The sequence below is a fragment of the Ochotona curzoniae genome, unplaced genomic scaffold, assembly GCF_017591425.1.
Source record: "Ochotona curzoniae isolate NIBS_2020 unplaced genomic scaffold, NIBS_Ocur_1.0 scaffold_3208, whole genome shotgun sequence".
NCBI lineage: Eukaryota > Metazoa > Chordata > Mammalia > Lagomorpha > Ochotonidae > Ochotona > Ochotona curzoniae.
Genome location: NW_024467106.1, coordinates 55988613 through 56014165, shown reverse-complemented (window position 1 = coordinate 56014165; position 25553 = coordinate 55988613). Strand labels below are relative to the sequence as shown.

At 39.6% G+C, this 25553-nt stretch overlaps 1 protein-coding gene across 4 annotated transcripts in view; it reads right to left on the bottom strand.

Moving 5' to 3' along the window:
* Nucleotides 1-799: 799 nt before the first annotated feature.
* Nucleotides 800-25553, bottom strand: part of KIF27 (kinesin family member 27) — an 87187-nt gene continuing 62433 nt past the window's right edge. For 2 of the 4 annotated variants that reach the window (XM_040963475.1, XM_040963478.1), the window contains 5 exons: nucleotides 19976-20191; nucleotides 15038-15244; nucleotides 12011-12209; nucleotides 9188-9352; nucleotides 800-1384 (listed from right to left, as the gene is read on the bottom strand). In XM_040963475.1, the coding sequence (XP_040819409.1) occupies nucleotides 900-1384; nucleotides 9188-9352; nucleotides 12011-12209; nucleotides 15038-15244; nucleotides 19976-20191 (1272 nt within the window). In that variant the 3' untranslated portion in view covers nucleotides 800-899. The remainder of the gene's footprint in view (nucleotides 1385-9187; nucleotides 9353-12010; nucleotides 12210-15037; nucleotides 15245-19975; nucleotides 20192-25553) is intronic. The other 2 variants (XM_040963477.1, XM_040963479.1) reach the window with 1 other exon arrangement.

Below are 25553 nucleotides of genomic sequence, written 5' to 3'. Positions count from 1 at the left end.
TCTCCCTGTTCCACAGAGCTGCATCCAGTTCTCGCACGAGCAGCACCACAGCTTGTGTGCCATGCTCAGACGCGGTGCGTAACTTTCCTTCTGATACAAGCAATATTATTTAGCTGGGTTTGAAAAACACAGTGTATTTCCTTTCTGCCTTGTGGCAGACGATTTTGGCTGCCCAGTTAGAGCTGGAAGTCAGACCTATTTGGAGGAAACAGGAATGGGAATTACCTTGCTTTGCAGATGAGTAAGGCAGAGGGATCCCATGTCCTGGACTGAGTCTCCGACTTGATTCTCAATCTGGTCACAGGCTGTCATATTCTTACAGTGCTTTTCTCTATTCATTCTACGCTGTGCAAGTTTTCGTTTAGCAATTACCAGGAGTTAATGGGATTTTAAATGAGCTGCTGTTAACAAATGGTAAATGAATATAGTGCTTCTGTTTGTGCTAGCTGAAGGTTAGTGCTAATAAACTTAGGTTTTTTTATTTTTTTAAATTACAGTATATATTAGAATAATAATATAATTAAATATTATAAATGTAAATGGTTTGTAATAAAATATTTTTATATTACATAATAATATATATTTGGTGGATCTTTTAGCCTATTATTAGTTTTGTTCTTTAAATATACCTGGACGTAATTTCAGACATATTTATAAGCAGAAATATTTAAATGTTACCGAGTATTGAGAAACATGTATTTGGTTATTATAAAAATGCAAATTAAAACTCCCCAAATATACTATAGAAAAAACACATATCTATAGTACAGAAAAGGAACAAAAACTTCCTCCCTTTTTTTTTTAATCCTGAGGTAAGAGCTAGTAAGCTTGAACTTTAATTTTAGCAGGTTAGAACAAGGAATCTTTTAACATATCTAAAAATTAAAAGGGTTAAATGCCTAAGTTTTTAAGTCACTAGATTTCCTGGCGACCTCAATGGAGTCTGCCGTCATTGACCTGACCCCAACTGCAAGAGCAGAACGCCGTAAGGACAGTTCCAGTGCAGAAATCTGACGTAATTCTTTGCGACACAGTTTTATCGGTGTGACACCATGAAGCTGTCCTGTGTTTCCCACTGGTTGAATCTGGGAGCACTGTCCACTGTGAGATTTTGAAAAGTGATTTTCATCCATTTCTGCCTTGTGCTCCTCACTGTCTTGCCCACTTGGAGGTGCTAGAGAGCTGCACGTGGGCAGTAATTCCTGGCCTTCTTCCTGAGGTTTCTGAGGACTTGGTGGTGGTCTCAAGCTGCTTGCAGAACCGTCAGTTTGTCTCTCTCTCCCACTACTTCTCATCTTCTCAGTCCTGGATGCCCACTTTAATTCCTCTGGAACCATGCTCGCTGCTGCATCGGGATTCTCAGCTCTGTCTCCAGCGCTGGAATCTAAAAATCCCCAAACCAGACAATTAGAGATTAGTTCCTCACAATCAGTAATTTTAACCGTAACATCCCAAAATAACTTCATTGTTACCACTTAACAGAATGTTTTTCAGGTTTGTTTTGCTAAATGATTTATTGCAGGCAAATATGTGACTATGAATTATTTCACATGTAGGTATTTGCATGTAAGTAACTCAGAACTTTAATTATGGAATAAGTCTTGTGGGGATTTTGATGTTTCCTGAAGATACAGGAATGCTCTGGGTGTCTGGCGCGTTCCCACACCCTACTGGGCTTGCTGTTGGTGAAGTCCAAACCCTGGCCAGATGCAGCTAGCCCTGGAGAACACTGCCTGGGCACCACCTCTCCTGAGGAACCTGCCAGAATTGGCATTGTATACATGAACACGTTGTCTTGTTGGGCACTCCCAGCAGAATGGCAGGATATTGCTGTCCAGGTGGATGCTGGGTGTGCACTGCCACTTGTGCCATCAACCTGGAGATGAGAGCATACTGCCTCCGTGGGGGAGCCCAGCTGGAATGAGTGATCTGAGGAAGAGATCAAAGCCTGAGATTCTGAAGTCATAGATTATCTGATGGCCAAGATCAGAATTTGCTTAAAGGAAATCCGTGACTGAATGACAAATGAAGCCCAGTTTAACATATGTTGCTATATGTTTAGTGCACTTCCAGTCTTGTGAGGACAGTTTAAAACAGATTGTACCTTGGAAGCTGCCAAGCCAAATCTGACCCATCATAGTAACAGCAGCTGGAGCAGAGCTGCCACTGCTCATTTGGCTTCCCTGGATCCAGTAGGCATTATGGTTTGTAACTCTTGAATGTTAAGACATGTGGATTTTCTACTTTAAAAAAATCCTCATGGCCTGGTACGATAACCTGGTGGCTAAATCCTTGCCTTACATGCCCAGGATCCCATATGGGTGTCAGTTTGTGTCCTATCTGCCCCGCTTCCCATCCAGCTCCCTAATTGTGGCCTGGGAAAGCAGTGCAGGACAGCCCAAAGCCTTGGGACCCTGCACCCACGTGGTAGACCTAAAGAAGCTCCTGGCTCCTGACTTCTGATTACAGCCACCTGAGTAATGAACCAGAGGACCAAAGATCTTTCTCTCTTCTCTCCTTCTCTTGGTGTATCTGCCTTTCCAATAAAAGCAAATAAATCTTTAAAAAAAATTCTCCATGAAGCAAAACACCTGAACTAGCAAAGGACATAGGTCCTCACATGGAACTAAAGGGAATACAAAGTTGGCCACAGACTGTTGCAATTATTAGTGACCAGAAGGCTTGTAAAATTCCTGCTGTCCATGTCTGGAGAAGAAAGCAGACATCTTTTTTTTTTTTTTTTTGAAGATTTATTTTTATTGGAAAATCACATTTACAGAGAGAGATGCAGAAAGATCTTCCATCTGCTGGTTCACTCTCCAAGTGGCCGCAACGGCTAGAACTGAGCCAATTTAAAGCCTACCAGGAGCTGCTTCTTCTGTGTCTCCCATGTGGGTGCAGGGTCCCAAGGCAAGACCATCCTCCACTGCCCTCCCAGACCACAAGCAGGGAGCCAGATGGAAGTAGAGCAGCCAGGACATGAACTTGGGCCCATCTGAGATCCCTGCAGCTGCAAGGCCAGGATCTAGCCACTAGGAAGGTTATTGTGCCAAGCCCCAACATCTTACTTTTTAACCACCTTAGAGATCACCACATAGAGATCCCCAGTGAACATCACAATATTCACTCCTAAACCCTCTGATTCTTCACAACAGAAAGTTTCTCTCTTCTGGAATTTTATTTGAACAAAGTAAATAATTTAGGAAAAGATTAGTTTGTTCAAAGTCTCATAGTTTTGCAAAAAAAAAAAAAAACAGATCTTCTGACTCCAGATCTTCTGATTGGTATCCTCACATAGTTTTGTAGTAAGTTTTGTGTAAGTGGACACAAGGAAAGTTTTGAATATTTAAGTGAGCAAATAGAGACTGCCCATTTAAGCTGAGTTAAAATTTACTTACTTGAGATACAGAGCCCCTTCTCCATTTTCTAGTACACACTCTACACGCCGGCAATGGCCAACACAGGGCCAGTTTAAAGCCAGGAGCTAATTGCTCAATCCAGATTTTTCATGTGGGCAGCAGGGACCAGATTACTTGAGCCATCATCTGGTGCCTTTTAGGGATTACACTGGTATGAGGCAGGATTCAGGTGGAGCCTGGTACTGAACCTAGAATTCTAAACATGCAATGCAGATGTCCTACTTGTTCTTTTAACTGCTGGGCGATGACTGTCTTCCTAAACCCATTTTATTCTTTATGAAGAAGTTTATAAAATACCCTTTGAAGTATAGGGAAAATATGAAAGGAACTGTGTAAAAATCTAAGAAAGGGTATTGGAGATCTGTTTTTCCTGTATTTAAGAGTCTCTATAATGACTGTAAGAAGGATCTTCAAAAAGTTCATAGAAATGCATATTATAAAAAGACCACAGTCAATATTTTTGCACCAAAATAAACCAACCTTTTTTATTTTTTTAAAAAAAGGGTATTTATTAGAAAGTAGAGCAACATGAGATAGGGAGAGAGAGGGAGAAAGAGAGAATCTCCTGCTTGTTGACTCACTACCCAAATGGCCACAACAGTCAGGTCTGATCCAGGGGTCAGTAATTTCATCTGGGTCTCCCACATGGGTGGTAGAGACCCAATCACACAGGATATCCTCTGGTGCTCTCTCAGGACCATTAGTAGGGAACTGGATCAGAAGCAGAGTAGCTGACACTCTTAATTCTGGGGTGCAGGCATTACAGGTGGTAGCTCAACCCATTGTACCACACTAACCCTTTAACTTATTCACTTTTTGTTGCTTCATCGCCTTTTACCTAAGACCAGTGTAATGCAAGTTTCCCATAAACTTTATGAAGTACCCTTGTAAATTCCTTCTTACATCCAATTTTTGAAAGTATTTAAAATGTTTTTAAGTAAAACAGCAAGTTAACTGAAGTAATATTTTCACCACTGTAATCCACACTAGACTTCCAAGAAAAATTGGTTAGATAGGTATTATCCTCATATTATTTTAATAATCCTCCAATTCTCAACATTGTCTATTTGATTCATTTGAGAGCAGGATAAAAATCCAGGTTTCTTAAAAAAACACCAGTGTACTACTGTTTTCTATTACTAAAAAGTAATTTTTTATTACTAAAAAATTGTTCTAAATTTCTATTACTTAGAAAGAAATATCCAGGGGGCCAGCACAATGGTGCAGTGGGGTAAATTGCTGCTTGTAACACTGGTATCCCATACATCTGAGTGTCTGTCCAAGGCCTGATGTCCCACTTCTGATTCAACTTTCTCTAATGCACATGGGAAGACAGTAGATGATGGTACAAGTCCTTGGGTCTCTGACACCCACTTGGGGGACTAGGATGGGAGTTTTGGGCTTCTGGCCTCAGCCTGGTCCAGATATCAAAATTATTTGGGGAGTGAACCAGTACATAAGTAAATAAGTAAATAAGTTTTATTTTAACAAATAAATATTTTTAAAGTGCCCAGTATACTCTGCATGGACCATTTACAAATTAAGTACCTAATTTCAGATATTTCAAATTTAAAGTAGATTTTTAAAAATGAGACAGTTGGGCCTGGCGCGATAGCACAATGGCTAAAGTCCTCTCCTTGAATGCGCTGGGATCCCATATGGGCGCCGGTTCTAATCCCAGCAGCCCCATTTCCCATCCAGCTCCTTGCTTGTGTCCTGGGAAAGCAGTCCAGGACGGCCCAAAGCCTTGGGACCCTGCACCCACATGGGAAATCTAGAAGAGGTTCATTGCTCCTGGCTTTGGATCAGCTCAGCTCTAGCCATTGGGGCCACTTGTGAATCTCTGTGTCTCCTCCTCTCTGTATATCTGACTTTGCAATAAAAATAAACAAATCTTAAAAAAAAAATGAGACAGTTGCGAGTTCCTATCTTTTGGTTTACCCGCCAGATGGCTAGAATGACTAGGGCTGTACTAGGCCAGAACCAGAAGTGGGAACTCAACCCAGGTTTTTCACTTGGTGCGTGGAGAAAACCAATTTCTTGAGCATCACCAGTGCTTCCCAAGGATCTATGTTCGTATTAAGCTGGAACCAGGTATCAAAAATCCAGGTACTTTGATGTGGGTGTCTTAACTGTAAGATGAAATTCCTACTCCTTGGGGCCAGTGCTGTGGCTTGACACGCTAATCCTTTCCCTGCTAGCACCAGCATTCCCATATGGGCACCGATTCATGTCCCAGTTATCCTACTTCACATCTACCTTCCTGAACCCCGCACCCACACGGCAGACCAGGAAGAAGCTTCTGGCTCTTGGCTACTGGCTCCTGCTTCAGACTGGCTTAGCTTTGGCTGTTGCAGCTATCTGAGCAGTGAACCAGTGGATGGAAGTTCGATCTTTTTCAGTCTCTCCTTCTCTCTATGAATCTGTCTTTCTAAATAAATGAATTAAAATAAATCTTTAAAAAAATCCCTACTCCTTGAAAGTGGATTTTTTTAAGGTTTATTTGTCTTCTTTTTTAAAGATTTATTTATTTTTATTACAAAGTCAGATATACAGAGAGGAGGAGAGACAGAGAGGAAGATTTTCCGTCCGATGATTCACTCCCCAAGTGAGCACAATGGCTGATGCTATGCCGATCCGAAACCAGGATCCAGGAACTTCTTCCAGGTCTCCCACATGGGTGCAGAGTCCCAAGGCTTTGGGCTGTCCTCAACTGCTTTCCCAGGCCACAAACAGGGAGCTGGATGGGAAGGGGAGCTGCTGGGATTAGAATCGCCGCCCATATGGGATCCTGGGGCGTTCAAGGGGAGGACTTTAGCCGCTAGGCCACGCCGCCGGGCCCTAAGGTTTATTTGTTTAAAAGAGTGACAGAGAGGGAGAGGCGGAGATCTTTAATCCCCAAATGGCTTTAGTCAGTGTTGGCACAGGATAAAGTTGGGAACCCAGAACTCCACCTAGGTCTCCTGCATGGTGGCAGAGGCCTACGTACTTGGGTCATCACCTGTTACTTCTTCAGATACTTTAGCAGAAAGCTGGATGGAAACTGAAGTAACTGGGACTCAAACTGGCATTCCAATATGAGATACTGTCATTGTCAAGTGTTGGATTAACCCAATGTTCCACAACATTGGCTCCAAAAGTGGATTTTTTAAAAAATGTATTTAACTTGAACAATTTACAGAAAGAAAGAGAGGGAAACAGATTTTTCCATCTGCTGATTCACTCCCCAAATGGCTGCAACAGCCATAGCTGGGCTAAGTCCGAAGCTGGAAGCCAGGAGCTTCTTCCAGATCTCCCACGTGAGTGCAGGGGCCCAAGAGGTTGGGCCATTCCTGCTGCTTTCCCAGGTCACCAGCAGGGAGCAGGATCCTAAGTGCAGCAGCCAAGACCCCAATTGATACACATATGGGATGCTGGTGCCACAGGCAGAGATTTAGCCACCAATCCTCAAAAGTGTATTTTTAAAAAGCTAACCCAGCATGATGGCTCATAAAGCCTCGCCTTGTCCATGCCAGGATCCCATATGGGCGAAAGTTCATGTCCTGGCTGTTCCACTTCCCATCCAGCTCCCTGCCTGTGGCCTGGGAAAGCAGTTGAGGATGGCCCAAAGCCTTGCGGACCTGCACCTGCATGAGAGACCCAGAAGAAGTTCCTGGCTCCTGGCTTTGGATTGGCTCAGCTCTGGCCATTGTGGCTCCTTGGAGAGTGAATCAACAGATGGAAGATCTTTCTTTCTGTCCCTCCTTCTCTCTATAAATCTGTCTTTCCAGTAAAATAAATTATTTTTTAAAGCTAAAATAGTCTTTAAGTGTATTGATCTCTATTTTTTTCAAGTGCTATTTCAAGTAGAAATTTTAGCTGTATATTTCAGGCAATATTTCATATAAATGTTTGAGTTGTATTAGTAAGGACTTATGCATTACCATAATGGAAATTATTAAAGATTTACAAAGAGAAGGCAATTTTTTTATCTGCTGGTTTACTCCACAAATGGATCCAATGGCTGAAGGGTGGAACCCTGAGCTTCTCTGGTCTCCCACATGGGTGCTGGGGCCTAACGACTTGGCCATCCTTCACGTTTCCCCCTTAAGCAGCCATAAGCAGGAAGCTGGTTCATAAGTGCAGCAGCCAAGACTCAAACCATGTGGGATGTTGGCACTGCAGGCTGAGGCTTAACCTACTTATGCCATGTATGGGTCCTCACACTGAGAATGCTGTTACCTAAGTTTATGTTGTGTCTCCATCATGAGAGAACTTTGATACTTGAACGCTGGACCAGGAATCAGAAGAGGAAAGACTTTTAGAATGGGTTCTATTTAGTGTTCTGTTCATGAGAGGCTAGGCCTTCCTACACCATGTGGCTTCATTTATAAATACAGTTAGCAGTGTGGGCATTTAGGGGCTGCAGTGATGACATCACAGGCCACACTGCGGTGCCTGGCTTTCAGCCTTACTGTCACTTCCATCCAGCTCCCTGCTACTGCACACTGGGAGGCAGCACATACTGGCTCAAGTGACTGGATCCCTGCCAGCTAGAGACCACCTGGACGGAGGCTCCAGCCCAGCCCAGCCCTAGCTGTCATGGGTCTTCCAATGGATGGAAGATCACTCAATTAAACAAAAATAAAGTAGGAACCAAAAATAAGGTTAGCAGATACCAGTCTACCCTGAGTTTGAGGGCTTAGTATCTATGAAAATACCTATAATTGATAAACATAAGGTAGCATTAGAATTGTTTTAAAGCATTATTGTATTTTAAATTTTTTTAAAGTGTTAATTCTCCTAATACATACTCAGCATGTCAGTTATACAATCGACATACAATTATACAATTTAAAAAAGTTTTAATTATATTAAAATTAAAATTTTAATATTTAAAAGGTTTTATATATTGCATAATATATTGAACATTAACTATTACATATTGAAATTTAAATATTTAATATAGTAAATATTACATACTATGTTATATATTATATATTTATCTTTAATATATTAATATTTTTAAAATTAAAATTTTTAAACTATACAATTTTTCATGGTCTCGTTATATCTTATGTCTCCAATTTTAAGCAGTTTCCTTTAGAGGTACAAAATGGATGTTTATAGAAGTTTTTAAAGCCAGCTTTTCATAAACTATACTTCTCTAAAGGAAGATCAATTCTTTTATATAAACTATATTATTTTAGAAATGCTAATTTTTAATCAGTTTTCCTAAAGAGGGTAAATTCTAATAATAGAAAAATACCGCCTTTATGGCACTTCTAACTTTTGCAAAGTCTTTGACATGTTTTATTTCATTTAGGAATGTGCCAATTCTATGTACCTAAAACAAAAATTCAGAACATCTTTATCTCAACAATGAACATTGTTATTTATTACTTTCCAGAGGTAATGACATGAAGAGACCTATTACCTTAGAAATATATACACTTTGATCTTTACATCTTTTTAATAATAAAAAGTTTAATTTATCATAAAACTGGAAACCATCAGCTATGTTACATTATAGAATTTAAAAATTAAGGAGTTATGAACTGCAAAGGCTCCTGGAACAGGACAGATAATCAATAAGACTATTTCCTTGTCATTATTTATTTATTTTTCATTTCATTATTTATTTATTATTCATTTACTTCTTATGTGGTTTTGTCTTAAGTGAAAAAAAAGGAAAAAGAGTCAGTCAATCAAAAACATTACACTACTAATCGGCAATGATTTCCCCAAAAGCTAGACAGTGTGTGTGACAAGTAAACTCAAAGTCTTACTTCCCAGTGGTGCCAGCTGCCGCCGAACTGCTTCTCCTACCAGTTCTTTCAGCTTCTTCTTAAGATCTCTGCTAGTTTTCTTATAGAAATAAAGATCTCTTTCCAACTGCTGGATTTTATCCTCATATGTTTTTAAAGTTTCCGTAATGCCTTCTCCGCCTTGCTCTATAAAATAGAAACTTACATGTAAAATCAACAGAGGATTCAACATTACGGCCTAACAGGTAAAAGGGTCAGAAATTTGTCCTTTCTGTCTGTTACCCGAGTGCAACGGTTTTCAGCTGCAATCTGGATTCTTCTACCTGTGGTATCTTTCAAAGCAATGAGCCCTCAGCCACCTTTTCTATCCTGCCCCTACCAACCACCAGCTTTGCACGATGCCCAGGCTTTTCTGCTAGACTTTAAGTTCTGATGCTTGGGGCTCTATCCATCTGCTACATTATACCTTATTTAATTTAAAACAGTAGCTGGGTTATTTAGAAATTCATAAGCCTAGCATTTAAAGGTACAAGAAATGTATAGTCCAAAATCCCACAAAAAACAAAATCTTTAGACTAGAAAAATTAGGTCACAAAGGATCGCACCGTGGATAAAGAATAGGAATCAGAACTGGTAAAGCTCTAGTTTAGGCCACAATATAACAGTTTCCAATTAATATTTACAGATCTCTAATACTATTCTCACTTGGTTATGTTTTAGAACCAATAACTGAAAAAGATGTGGCTCCCAAACTCACACTGGACTTAGATCCCTAAGTCCTGAGTGTTGGGGAGGCAGGCCCACAGGGAGGTCCTTAGGAGGGGACATGCTCTCAGAAGGATGTTGTTGTTAAGAGTTGGGCCTGGGCTTCCTGGCTCACTGTGCGATCCTCCCTCTGCATGTGCTACGCCATGACCATCCTCGGACCTCACCAGAAGATGGCTAGCTCATGAGGCCACCTGATCTCGGACTCTGAACCTGCAAAAACAGTGAGCCAAAATAAGCATCCTTCCTTCGTGAGTAGCTTGTTTAGTGACAAAAATCTCACTAATAACACTGACCTTCAGAAAATACTTCAGACTTAACCTTCTCCTACTAGCATTGCTATAAAATGGTCCTACTAGTTTGTAATTTTCTTTTGCTATAATTTGCTATTTTATAAAATTTTATTTAAGTATCATTGTATATTAACTCATCATGTTATTTCCAAAAATACTTTATTGTAATTCAAAATCTCCATAAAGCACATTATATAAACAAAGTTATTTTTATGTCCCATATTTGCTGGAAATTGGAAAATTCATAACTGTTGACATATTCAATTTTAATTTTGTTATGAAAATTTGTATAAAGAAATTTTAAATTTTTCAGATGTTTGTATTTGCTTGTAGCATGAGCTTTTAAGGGACAGCTCCAGACACTAAAAATAGTGTAGAATTTGAATAAAATGTCACTTTAAGAGCCTTAACGTTAAGGAAGGGAAGCGTATTTGAATGTGGCATGTATTTGATGTATGTGGCATCCTGACAAGGAAATCTTGTCTTTTGCTTCTTCCTCATGACTTCTGACCAGCTTCAGATTCATGAGAATTTTCAGCTTCAGATTCATGAGAATCAAGACTAAACAGCGTGGATTTCAGCAGCAGTAGTCTCCTCTGGCAGTGGTTTTTTTGCTATAGTAGCTGGTTGTATATTGGCCGACTGCCTGGGTAAGGTGAGGCCCAATGACTGACAGCTGTCTGGTCTACAATGGAGTTGATAGTTGAACTGCTGCTCGCTAACAACAGCATGTACGTATAAATGGACACCAATTGTAACCTAAGATACAAACTTTACTGCCTGAAATTGTGCAATGAAATAAAAATTATACTGAGAGAGATAACTAGGAATCTGACAGTCTATAATTTAAACTGAGTGAATGGAAAATATTTAAATATCATTCTGTTTCCCTGTGAGCTAGAAACACATTTTTACCAAAAGGTAGATCAGTCACAGACTGGTGGGATTATAGCAGTTTGTGTGTGTACTGGGGGCCAGCAGAAGTGATGGCATTAATATGTGAATATCCTCATAGTAAAGACAGCTCTCCCAGTATATGGTAACCAAAACATGTAAAGAAAACTTTCTTTTTTTTTTTTTTGAAAACTTTCTATTACACACACACACACACACACAGCCTGAATAAATATTCATGGAAAATGGTTAATAAAGTATATGTGTCTTGGAGCAAAATTTTTTGAAAATCCATGCATATTAGGGATCTTCAAAAAAGTTCACAGAAAATGCATATCAGGAAAAAACTATGCATGGATTCAAGAAACTTTTTGAATATTTATGATCAGGTGCTTGAAAGGCAGAGCACCAGAGAAAGTGGGAGTGAAAGAAAGACAGACAGACAGAGGAAGACCTCTGATCTGCTGGTTTACTACCCAAATGTCCACAACAAACAGGGCTGGGCCAGGAAGAAGCCAGGAGCATGAAACTCCAACTGGGTCTCCAGCATGGGTGGCAGGGACCCAAGGACTTCAGGCACCATGTGCTCCTTCCTTGTGCTGCGTTAGCAGGAGAGTGGACTGGAAATAAAGTAGCTGGTATTCAAACTGGGGGTACAGGCATTCCAAACAGCCGCTTAAACTATCGGACCACAACAAACTTTACTGCACACTCAAAAAGAATTTTTTTTTTTTTTGCACCCAGGCAAACATTTTTAAATCCTGTTTTGCCATGAACTTGCTGAAGTACCCTTGTACATCTTAGGCTTTTACGTGATCAGATTCTCTCCTGCCCCTTCCTCAATTCCCCACCCACGGAGTACCTTTGCTTAACTGATTAAAAGGGCAGTTACCTTTGAAGTGATGTAACAACAGCTGCACCTTTTGCTCATGTTCTTTTTGTTGTAGGGTTAATCTCCGATCACACTGCAATTTTAGGTGTTCCAGTGCAGACTCCAACTCACGAACCATATTATCCCTTTCCAGAACCTTCATTTTAATCTCTTCATTCTCTAATTGTTGTTTTCGCTCAGCTTCTCGCAAACTAACCACCTACAAATACAAATTTTTTACCTTTTAAGTGTGTCTAGTAACCTAAAATAATACATTAATTTATTTAGGCTATGTAGAAATGATTTTTCTTACTTTCTCAAATAGGAGGGTACTTCAGAATGTTCATGGAAAGTGGAATTAATAGATTTTTGAGCGTAAAACTTTTTTGAGACCCATACATATTTTTTTAAAAATACGCCTTTCATGAACCTTTTGAAGAACCCTCATATACATGGAATAAAATTTTCTTACACAAAATTTTTCAGGTTTTTTGTTTTGTTTTTAAAAATTGTATGAGAAGGTCAGAGACAAACACAGATCGTCCGTCCACTGCCTCACTCCCCACGGCTCCCAACAGCCAAATTTAGGTGGGCCAAAACAGGAGCTTGGAATATGATCCATCTTGTAATGAGGCCAGGGCCCAAGAGCTTCAGTTGTCACCTGTTATCTCTCAGAGTGTGCATTAGAAGGCCAGGACACCAACCTGGGCATTGTCAAAGGGGATGCATAAATTTATCTTTTAATTTCACTTTTGCTAAATGTTCTGAAGTACTCTTGTCTAAGTGAATCCTGCAAGGTATTGGATCCTAAGCAATGCTTAGGACCTATTCACAAAATAACGTCATAGTCATTTGAATTTGTTGTGATTCAGATTTTTTTTTTTCATATAAATGGCAGGGACTTGAGTACTTGGGCCATCATTCACTGTCATTTAGGGTCCATTAACAGAAATCTGGAATGGGAGCAGAGTATTAGCACAGACTTGAAAATGAGTGTCCCAAGCAGCTGCTTAACCCACTGCAGCACAACATTGCCTAGCAACACTTTCCTTTCTCACACAATGTTCTTCAATAAGCAGTCCTCCATTATTGCTTAGATGTGTTTGTTGTAGTTTACATTTTATATTGCTATAACTCTATTTCTCTATACTATCTGGATTCTGAGCTGCTAACAACTCTTTGTAACATATAGATAATTCTGTTTCAGCTCCAAAATGGGTATTATAAGTGACATTTCAAAAACTATAAGCATAGTTCAGTTTCAAGTCATGTATATTAATCTAATAATGTTCTTTACAGAAAACAACTAACTTCCAAAGAATTCTCAGGGACAAAGAATTCACTGTCTTGCCAAGGCATCTTGTGGTAAGAGCCTTGCTTTAAAGGTACCACAGGAGTCATCCAAGGCAGGGGCAATACGTCCCCATTTTTCTTTCCTGCAGACACCTGCAACAGGATACACTGTCACCAGCTTATTGCTGATAGCGGTCAACCAAGAACTGACTGCTGGAAATATTTTCATCTGTGTTTTATAGGTTTAGAAAATTTATTTAAGGTACCAAAGGTCTTGAAAAATGTCAGGAAAATATGTATTACGAAAAATCTTCATGAATTTCAAAATTTGTCCCATTAAAATAAATTATCTTTTAATCAACTTTTCCACAAACTTTCATATATCCTATAAGGAAAAGACATTTGATAATAAATATGTTATGTGGAAAAAGTTTTAGAGAAAAGATGAGTATCAGTAAATACCAGTGCCATGAAACGGGTGTCAAATTCATATAAAATTTTAATCAACTTAAACACATTCAGGTTAGTAAAATCTATTGCTGTCTTTCCCATCGATGTGCCATTTCACCTCCTCAGCTCAGCATGATGATGACAATGTAGCATTCCCAAATTCTAACACAAATGAAGGCAGGGAATCAGACCTTAAACCGCCCTTGATTTGTCATGAATACTGCATGGCAACATCCAAATCTAGAAACATCCAGGAAGTAATAAGGAATATAATTTAAATTCCTTGGTGCGTAAAATTATATTTAAAGGTCTTCTATTGCAAGGTCCTCCAACTTCTTATAAAAGTTTATTTGAATAGCAGAATGAAAGACAGAATGATCCATCTGCTAGTTCACTCTCCAAAATACTGCTAACAGCTGGGGGCCATAGCAGGCCAAAGCCGGTCACTAAGGACTCAGTTCAGGACCTCAGTGTGGCTGACAGGCACCCACGCGTCTGAGCAGTTCATGTGCCTCTGAGGGTGCACATCAGACAGAAATGAAGTGATGAAGGTTTCCCGAGTGGCAGTTTAACATGCTGTGCCAACCACCAGACCCACATCCTAAGGCCCTCCATGTTAAAGTCAGGCCTACATATTGGAATAATCACAAAACTTTCGTAAGATTACATTAGTATTGGGCCTGGCGGCGTGGCCTAGCGGCTAAAGTTCTCGCCTTGAACATGCCCGGGATCCCATATGGGTGCCGGATCTAATCCCAGCAGCTCCACTTCCCATCCAGCTTCCTGCTTGTGGCCTGGGAAAGCAGTCAAGGACGGCTCAAAGCTTTGGGACCCTGCACCCATACGGGATACCTGGAAGAAGTTCCTGGTTCCCGGCTTCAGATCGGCATAGCATCGCCCCTGAGTCACTCACTTGGGGAGTGAATCATCAGACGGAAGAGCTTACTCTCTGTCTCCTCTTCTCTGTATATCTGACTTTCCAATAAATAAATAAATCTTAAAAAAAATTACATTAGTATTACAAAGAGACAAGCTGCTTAAATTGTAGCTACATAATCACTGCTTTAGCCTTTTGACTTATTAAAAAATTCAAAACAAATATAGGCAATACAGTAGTTTTCATGGTAAAATGGAATTTAGAAGTTTATTTTGGTATTAAAAAAACACCTGAAATCCACAAATAGTTTTTTTTTTTTTTCTAAAACCTTGTGGCAAAGTAAACTTATCTTTAAATTCTATTTCCCATGAACTATTTGAAGTTTCTTTGTATAAGCATTTTGATTACTCTTAATAAGAAAAACAAACCTTATTGAAATATCTGAAAAGAATAGCTCTGGTTTCAGCAGGATTCAAGCAAACTAGCCTTTGCAGGACATTGGCCTCACTGTGGGACAGGTTTTGGATGGAAGCTCTGAGTGAGTTCTGTCGACTCCGGATACTTTCATTTTTGTATTCAATTGCAGCTTCCAAAGCTTCGATCTCTTCTTCAAGTTGGAAAAGAAAATGTTCTTCCTAGATACAATTCAAAAGAAACCACTCATTTTAAATGAAATAGTAAAAGTTGAAATTTGTCATACAGTCAGATTATACTTAATGATATTTCAGTCTAAAGGACACTGCTATTTGACGAAATTTTAGGAAAATAATGTTTTACTTGCTGTACTTTATAGACATATATAATCACTGAATCCTCCCAATAAAAACAAAATGAAAGCGGCAGACATTGGGTGAGATTCTGTAATGTTCTAAGCATCCAGCAGATGCTCATCACTGAGTCTGAGGAATATACTCCAAGCCTCAGCCAGGCCCCGGCCCCCAGGCTAGCAGTACTGTCATCCCGACACCCTGGAGCGCGTATTCCACGTCAGTAACAGCACTCCTGAGAGCCAGGGGGCCCCTGCTGTCCCCTGCAAAGATCTGTGAGACAAACCAGGGGTCTCTGGAAGTTCATGGAAAATGTTCATTATAAAAAAAAATATGTGGTGGATTCCAAAATTGTCTGAAAAGAAATTGTACCAAAATAAATTTCTCTTTTAATCAAAATTTTCCATGAACTTTTGAACTGTGCTTATATATTGCTAACAGGAACAGAAGGAAAATTTTACTAAATTATTAAGAAGTAGTCACCCAGGGCAGTGTTGTGGTACAACCAGTTAAGATGCCCCATGGGATGTCTACATCCCCATCAGGGTGCTGGTTCAAGTCCCGTCTATTCCACTTCTGACTCAGCTTCCTGCTAACTCACCTGGAAGGCAACAGACAATGGGTCCCTGCCATTCAAGCTGGAGAAATGCTTGGAGTTCTGACCCTGGCTTTACTATGTTCCAACCCTAGCTCTTGTGGGTATCTGGGGAATGAATATTGCAGTGGAAGATCTATCTTCCCTGTTACTCTGACTTTCCAATAAATTAAAAAAAAATCTCTTAAAGAAGTGTTATTTACAAAAAGAGAGAAAGAAGAAACAGTAATTTGAGGAGAGTCTCCAGGGAAAACCACAGTGTGACAGCAAGAAAAAAACAGCAATGAGGCTCAAGAACATCAAATATTTCATAAGATTCCTATGAACTGTTAGTAGGAAAAGACATTAAAAATGGTGGAGGCATTTTTTTTTTCATTTAATAGAGATTTTCTTTATAAGAAAAAAAAAAATCACCCTGAATCCCTGCCCCAAAACCTGTCAACCCTAATTTAGGTTGTTTACGGGATCCAAATCTAAAGGAAATGACTTCAGACTGGCGAGGTCTGGATATGCGTTTCCGTGCACCTATGCCTGCTGTGGAGGTTGCCTAAATCTTTGGTTCCTCAAACTGTCTTCTAATCCTGTCTTTCTACTATAGACCCCAGAACCTGTCATATCGCTTGCACCCAGTGTCTTGAGCAAGTTAATGAAGGAAGAGGTGAAAAAATAAAAGTTCGATCAAAAAAGCTTATAGGAGCATTCAATTATAGATAAGTCTATTTTAGTGTAAAAATTTCTTGAAATTCATGTAGTTTTTATCATAGTAGGTTATTCCCATGACACTTTGTTTTTTCATATATTGTTGGTAATGTGACCCAAGCATTTCTTTGCTCTCTTCCTCCCCAGGCATCTGAAATGAAAATAAGGAATTTACATTTAATCTAAAGAATAAAGTGACTTCCAGAGCTCAGGGAACTGGTATGTAATGTAATAACGTATTCTAGTGAGAGACCACATAAACTTATTTTTAAAAATCACTTTATGAAATCATAAAGAGCCATCTTGAAAAATGTTCAACAACTATTTTATTTCTCTGTGTAATTACCATCAGGAATCTGAGGATTTGATAATTATTCCAGAGGGGACAAATGACATTCATTTTTTAAAGGAAAAAAAGCCTTAAGTACTGAAAGGTACTGAGGTGGATAACTGAAAGGAACCACAAAATAAAAATGAATTATCCAAAAAATACTTAACCTTTGAATTTATATGATCATTCGATTTTACCAAAACTAGTTTGACAAGCCTTACTGCCAACTGTTTAGTGTAAATTTAGTGCTCACAGTCATGGAAGTACTGAGATGTGACTTTATAACATCTCACCTGCTGCAGCGAAGCTACTGCATTTAATAGTATGTGATTGGTTGCCTGACATCTTAGTAACAGGTGTAAGCTGACAGAAGACATGGTCATGGGAAACTTTCCAGGATGAAAAATTTGCCCAAGTACAAACCACAGATGATCAAGAATTGGCTATGCTTTATCAAGGAGTCCTGGTTTTCAAAGTACAGTGTACAAAGGAGCTTGATAAAATTTAAATTTTGATTGAATGGGCCTCGGTGAGGCCTAAAAATATCTGCATTTCTAATGTGATGTTTGTAGAAAATTGTTGGGTAATCCTTTCTTAGTGTGAAATCATTTTATTACCTCCCATAAACCAATATTATTAGGGAAAATATTGTGATTTATTGTGAAAGAGAAATATAATTCTAAAATTAATGATAGCAAAATAACAAACCATTCCACCCAGTTTTTATTGCTGTCCTGTGTCACTTCAGAACCTCACGTCACTGACCTGTTGCTACTGACTGATCCTCCTGGGGTGTGTTAATCTGGACTTTGACAGTGGGATGTGCAGAGGCTGCTTAACAACACTGAGACCCAACCTACCTCGTGGAAGGTGCACAGAAGATCATGTGACTGAATGGAACCCCATGAGGGGCAGGAGGCCGTCGTTCCCTCCAACAATCCACTGAAGCTGCTAAATAAGTGTATCATATGCTGTCTTACACCTGCCACCAATCCATACATAGTGTTTTTTTTTCTTAGATGTTTTTCATTCTTTTTATTGTTTTTGTTCTTAATTTTTTTGCTTTTCATGATACATTTCCATAGGCTCAGGGATTTCCCCTCCCACCCTCCTGCTCCCCTTTCCCTCCCCTTCTGGATTTCTCCTATATTATTACAATAGTGTAGTCATTCAACAACAGAAGCCCATCATTCTCATTCTGCTATTTCAGTGTATCATGACACTGTAGGTATAGACAAAAAAGTCCACTATTCTATTGTCAAGATACATTTAACGGTTTCACTGGGAGTCTGAAGATGAGGGAGACATGAGGGATAGAGAGATAGAGATATCCATTGGTTCAATCCCCAAATTCCTGTTACAGTAGGGGTCAGGCCAGGCAGAAGCTGGGAACTGAGAATTCAAGCCATGTCTCCTCCATGAATGGTAGGGACACGATGACTCGGTCACCATCTGCTGCCTACCAGGAGCCACGTTAGCAGGAAGCTGGGATTGGCAGCTCGAGCCCGGCCCTGAGTTCAGGAACTGCCACGTGGGGCACTGGCATCCTAACTAGTGCCTTAACTGTTAGGCCAGATGTCCACAACCACCCCTACCACAATGTTCATGAAATAGAATCCTAAATGTTTCTTGACAATAATGTTTCCTACCTTTCTGGAATCATAATTTGCTCATTCCTGTCTCCACACCTTATTCAACACTTTTCTACCTAAAATGACCTTCTTGTTTTGGTAATCTAGCTCAAGGTTCCACTTCACCTCAGCTGCATTGATGAACTGTCCTCCAATCACTGTGCTGCTTTGCATAAATAATGTGATACAAGGATAGCTTTATTCCATTATGCATAAGTTACTCTTTTATACTTTTAAAATTTAGAGTTTACTAGCTTTTTTTCTCAGATTGTGAATATCCCAAGGGAAGGATAATACAATACTTTTAAAATTTCTTCTATAGGGCTTACCAGCAGTCCTGAAAAGGAAGAGTGCCTCAAGTACCTAAATTTTCCTGTAATGGGCTCTTCTGCCTTACCATCTGCAAGCCTGGGACTCCAATTTGTGAGAGCTGCCTGACTTTATGAGCTTCAGCACAACCACCCTATCCGAGTTACATTACAGAGCAGAGTGGGAAAAGTATATAATGTCCTTCAGTGCCACTATCCTTTCTCCTATTCTCAATTAGCCCCCGAATGTCCTCTGACTTGATCCAATGTAAAACATTACGAGAGTCAGCAAGGTGAGTGATTTTTAGCTATTTATCTTCTTTCAGCAATTTTCCCTTTCTTTGGGAAGGGCTGGGAAATAAACAATAAATATTTGCAGAGAAAATTCAGGCTCAAAAAATTCAAAAGGTGCAGGTCCCATTAACAACTGAGCTTAAAAAAGACAAAGTCTGGGACAATTTGCGAGCCAACAAACGAATCATTTTTCACACATGGTTGGAAAAAAAAACACTGAGAAGAGGAGCCATATGTTTTCCTAAATGAAAACTGTAGCTGAAAAGTATTTTACAAAAATTTGAATTTTGTGCCTTTTATTTGACTGGAGTGTGGAACATGATCTCAAACAATGAGTCTTTCTCAACCAAGGTTTCATGGAAAGAATGAACCCTGCATGCCCTGGGAGTCACTGTCTGTAACAGACTGCTAAGGCAGGTGGTGCCCTCCTGGAAGAGCTGAGAACTCGACATCCTTCTGTGCTCTGTGATTCCAGTCAGGGTCAGCTAACTCCTCCCAACACCTTGCAAGGCTCAAAGGAGCCATGACCAAGGACCACCATGTGAGCATGTCTCAGTCCTTAGTCGGATCAGGGTCATGGTGCCAAAGAGGTGCCAGGTGAATTCATTACATCTGACAAAGTCTCAAGGAAACGAAGTTGAGCAGATTTATCACTTTATGGTTATGTGACAGAGACCGAGGCCATCACCCAACAGACCCATCGTCGTACAGCACCTCCAGCTCCAAGGAGTACTGACTTACTTCGGGTGATAACGTGCGACCGCTTTGAAGTTTTTCATCCACACTGTTTCTTCGTTTCTGGAGCTGATCTTTTTCTTTCTGGAGGGCTTGCACTTGTTCTACAATCTTTATTTTGTCTTCAGCTGTGCTGCCCTGGAGCTGTATACTCTTTTCAGATAACTCTTCATCCAGCAAGTTTAGGCGAGTTGATATTTTCAAACTATCCGTGTTTAAGGCCTACGGAGACAGAACCCACCAGAGACCCCCAAAACAGTTACTAGAAATTCAGACTGCACATAAACTGGAGAAAACTGCATGGATATGTTTTTCAGTTTCATATTAATGTTTTCTCTTAAGAGTTCTTGGAAGGAGGAGAGGATTTTTACTTTCAGAAAGGTTTAATGGCATTTTTTTAAAAAGTGGATTCAAGCTATGAATTTACTACCAAGAATTGTTTTTGGTAGTTTTGGAAAGCAGAATTTTTGGCTTTTATATTTTCTAAATTGAATTTTTAAATTTGCTACACTATAGAATTATATTACAATTTCCTAGAGGTTGAAATTTGTTGGGTTTAAACATGTAAGTAGTTTGTTTAAACATTCAATTTGTTTTTACTTTAATTTTGGTTAGAAAACACGGCAAGATTAATGGAAACACTCATTGTGGCCTAACTTAAGATAAATTATGCTACATTTCGTGACTTTAATCATAGACAGGTATAACAGAAGTGCGCAGAGTGACATAAGGTTTGTGGTTTTTAGCAGAGCACTCTGTGTCCCAGCTGTTGATCTCAGGCCACATCCCAAAAACAGTCTCCTGTCTTGCTGTTTCTTTTTGATTTTTTGATACATGTTTCAAAATAACACTATCAATTTCAGATACCATCTATTAACTGGGTGAGATAAGGATTTAGCCCTCTTTTACCTTCTCTACTTCTTCATTCTTGCAGTATGTTCATTACAGTTTTTACTTAAATCTGCATGCATTTATATTACCATCATTAATAGTGACTTTGTGACTCCACTAAACTCAACTGTAGCCCCAGGTTCCATATTCTGTGGATTCAACCAACTGCAGACTGAAAATATTCATACAAAAATACTGTAGCTTTGCTCCTCATCATTCTCCAAATAATACCACATAAATATTTCTATAGCATTTACACTAAGTTAGATATTTAAAATAATCTAATTTGTGGGAGGGTTGTGTATGTTACATGAAAATATTATCATTTAATTTATGGGACTTGCACATCCATAGAATATGGTATCCTTGTGTTCCTGGAGCTAATCAACTGTGGCTACTGAGGGACCAATCTGTTGTGCATTTATCTGAAACGCCTTTTTTTGTACATTATAAACTCTCCAGAAGTACAAAATTCCTCTCAACATTTTTCCCACTTTCTCAAACTTACCAAGAAATCTTGTTAATCCCTTATTTTGGGAAACATTCATCTGGCTTAATCTGCCTGCTCTAAATTGGTTGTCCAGGAATTGCTTTTTGGCGTTTCCTGGGAATTTCCAGGTTGGATTATGTTTTCAGCATCATCTGTCTTTTTATAATTTATGCCCTTATGAAGCACATCTTCTTAACAATAGTTTTTTAAGTCAGCTTTGACTGAATATAATTTTTCAAACCTTAAAATGCCCTAATTTCTACTTTCAAATCTGATTGTTTGGCTAAGAATGGAATTACTGCTTGGAAGCCACTTTCCTCACGAGTTTGAAGACTGCAGCAGGTCTTTTAACTAGCTCATTCCCCCAAATGCTTCTAACAGGTAGGGCTGGACCACACTGAAGCCAGGAGCCTGTAACATGGTCTCGCAAGTTGGGGACACAAATGCAAGTACTTGAACCATTACCTGCTGTGTCCTAGGGCATGCATTAGCAGGAAGGCAGCTCAGGTACCCCAAGAAGCATCCAAACTTAGGCACCAAATAGTTGCTCCAAATTCTTTTATACTTTTTCTAATGCTTATTTGTTTGAAAGACACAATTACACAGAGATGGGAGAGACAGAGATCTTCCACTGTTGATTTACTTCCCATATGGCTGCATCAGTCAGAGCTGGGCCTGGCTAAAGCCAGGAGCCAGGAACTCCATTTGGAACTCCCAAATACATATAAAGATGCAAGCACTTGGGCCATCCTGTGCTACCTGCTGCTTTTCCAGACACATTCGCAGGGAACTAAGCTGGGAGTAGCCAAGATTTGGACCAGCCACTTATGGGATGCAGCCAGTGCAGTCAGTGGCTTATCTTACTATGTCACAATGCTGGCCCCAAGTCTTTTAATTAAAAAAATTAAGATGTTCAATTCTATTTTGATTCTTTAAACAAGTGACTCGTTTTTTCTGTCTAAAAGTGTTCAAGGTCTTCATTTTTTTTTTTCCTTCAGTGACTTAACATTCATAACATGCTTTGAGATACTCATTCCACTGGCTTCTCAGTGGGACCACTTCAATCTCATATCATCAGGTTAAGCAGAAGTTTTATATGATGTCCAGATAATCTGTCTTTTCTTTTTGCTTGTTTTATCTTTCTTCAATGCCTATTACTTGATAGCTGGGCTTCCTGGATTTATATGCCAATTAAAAATTCTTGGGCCTGGCATAGTGGTTAAGGTCCTCGCCTTGCACGCCCAGGATCCCATATGGGTGCCGGTTCTAATCCCGGCAGCCCCACTTCCCATCCAGCTCCCTGCTTGTCGCCTGGGAAAGCAGTCAAGGATGGCCCAAAGCTTTGGGACCCTGCACCTGCGTGGGAGACCCAGAAGAGGCTCCTGGCTTCGGATTGGCTTAGCTCCAGCCGTTGCGGCTCACTTGGGGAGTGAATCATCGGATGGAAGATCTTCCTCTCTGTCTCTCCTCTCTGTATATCCACCTTTCAATAAAAATAAAATAAATCTTAAAAAAAACAATTAAAAATTCTTTGCTACTTTCCATTAACTTTTACTTAGTCTGGAAGATTTAACATTATCATCTAAACCCTTTCATTTCCATAGGTTTCTTCATATACTTTATAACCTATATTTCTTGTTTTATGGGTAGGTATCATCTTTTACTATCATGAACTAAATAAATTTTTAATTTTTTTTAATGTTTTTTTCATCATGTTGATCTTCCTCTTATTTCTGCAGGTTCTTTCTTCCATTTGTTTTAGTCATTACCATTGATGGTCTTTGCATTCCTGAAATGCCCATCATATGTTATTTGGGTATTTAAAAGCTGATAAACTGTCATTAGAAATATACAGAATCCCAACTATATTTTTGGGGTTTTTTTCAGGGACTGTTTCAGCAAGTCAAAAAGCCATTTACCACTAGGAAATATGAATCTGACAGACAGTATTTTGAGATCTAAGCAGGGGTTAGGAAATGGATATTTCAGAATTCATACAGAGATGTTTGTTGCTGGCTAGTATTTTGACTCACTCCAACCCTCTACCACTCTGAATTCAATCTACAAAAAAGAAATCATCTCTTACCAGAGTGAGAAAATGAGAACTTCCTGACTATGCCCTATTTCCATTCTCACACCTCACTTCTGCTTTCTGGAAAAGATTGATACTTACATTTGAATATTTTGATGTTTTAGGTAAATTATATCTTACTATAATTGTTTTTAAAAGATATATTGGGCCTGGCACGACAGCCTAGCGGGTCTTCACCTTGCATGTGCTGGGATCCCATATGGATGCTGGTTCATATCCTGGCTGCTCCACTTCCCTTCCAGATCCCTGCTTGTGGTCTGGGAAAGCAGTCAAGGATGGCCCAAAGCCTTGGGACACTTCACTTGTGTGGGAGACCCGGGATCGGTTTAGCACCAGCCAATGCAGCCACTTGCGGAGTGAACTAGTGGATGGATCTTTCTGTCTCTCCTTCTCTCTGTAAATCTGACTTTCCAATATGTATTTACTTAAAAAGCATCTACAGAGAGAGAGGGCAAGACACAGAGAGATCTTCCATCTGCAGATTCGCTCCCTAAATGGCAGCAATGATGCTGGCTGAGTCAGGCTGAAGCCAGGAGCCAATGGCTTCTTCAGGGTCTCTCATGTGGGTTCAGGGGCCCAAGTACTTGGACTGTCCTCTGCTGTCTTTCCAGGCACTTAGCAGAGAGCTAGATTGGAAGTGGAACAGCTGGGTCTTGAACTAGCACCCACCTGAGATGCCAGAATGGAAGCCGTAGTTTAATCTACTACACCAAATTGCGGCCCCTAAAGCTGTTATTTTTAAAAATAGGAAAGAAGCTAAAACTGTGGCTCTCATTTTGTGTGTGTCTCTGTCATTTGGATTGCAGCTTCTGTTCTGATAAGTCAGTAACCGCTCATCTACTTCATATCCTTGTTAGAAAAAAAGTTAGTAAAAAAAAATTTTGCTTTGTTTTGATTTTAGTTGTAGTTTTTTGATAGGCAGAGAGATGCATAGAGACAGCTCCTATGTGCTAGGTCACTCCCCCGATGCCCACCATGGTTGGGTTTGGGTTGGGCCAGCCTGAAGCCAGGAGTTGGGAACCCAACCAGGTCTCCTGTGTGGATGGTAGAAACCCAAATATGTGAGCCACCATCTGTTGATCCAAGAGTTCACATTAGCACGATACTGGATCTGAAGTGGAGCTGAGACTCAAAACTCAGGTGCTCTAATGTGGCATGTGGATAACCCAACTGGAGCTGCCAGAACAAACATCCACTCCACAGATTTAATAACTCTTGCCTTTTGTTACTTCCTCTGCTTTATTATTCCTCTTTGAGAGCTTATAACTTAAAGAAGAACTTTGATGAGATATAATTTGTATCTCATACAACTCACCTATTTAAAGTATATAGCTCAGAGGCTTATTTTAATGTATTCATAGTTATGCAACCATCACCATAGTCAATTTTAGGACATTTTCATCACTCCTCAAAAAGAAAGTCTTAATTAGCAGTCATTTCATTTCTTCCCCAAGCCTCCACCAGCTCTATTCTACTTTCTGTCTACAGAAGTACACGTTATGCACATTTCATAGAAATGGTATTCTACAGTGGTGCTCTACTGTGACTGGCTTCTCTCACTTAATGTATGTTCTTAAAGTTTATCCATGTTGTAACATCAGTCGGTGCTTCATTTCTTGCTGTTGCCAAACAATATTCTTTGGTATAGCTAGATCAGAGTTTTACCCATTCAAATAAGTTGATAAACACTTTATTGTTCACATTGTTTAGCTGTTGTGCTATGGAATGAATATTTGTATTCAGTTTTTTGTGTAGATATATGCTTTATTTCTCTTGGATATACACCAAGGGCTGGAACTGCTGAGTTACAGTCTCTCCATGGATGGCGTTTTGAGGAATTGCAGATGGTTATCCAGAACAACTGCTCCATTTTGTGTAAAGGTTCCAATTTCCCCACCTACTCATCCATACTATGACTTATTTGTTTTTCCAATTGTAGACATTGGAAAAGGTATCAAGTTTTACCTTATATACTTTTTTAAAAAAATGATTTATTTATTTTTATTGGAAAGGCGGCTATACAGAGAGGAGAAGAGACAGAAAGATCTTCCCTCTGATGATTCACTCCCTAAGTGAGCGCAGAGCCAGGAACTTCCTTCCAGGTCTCCCAC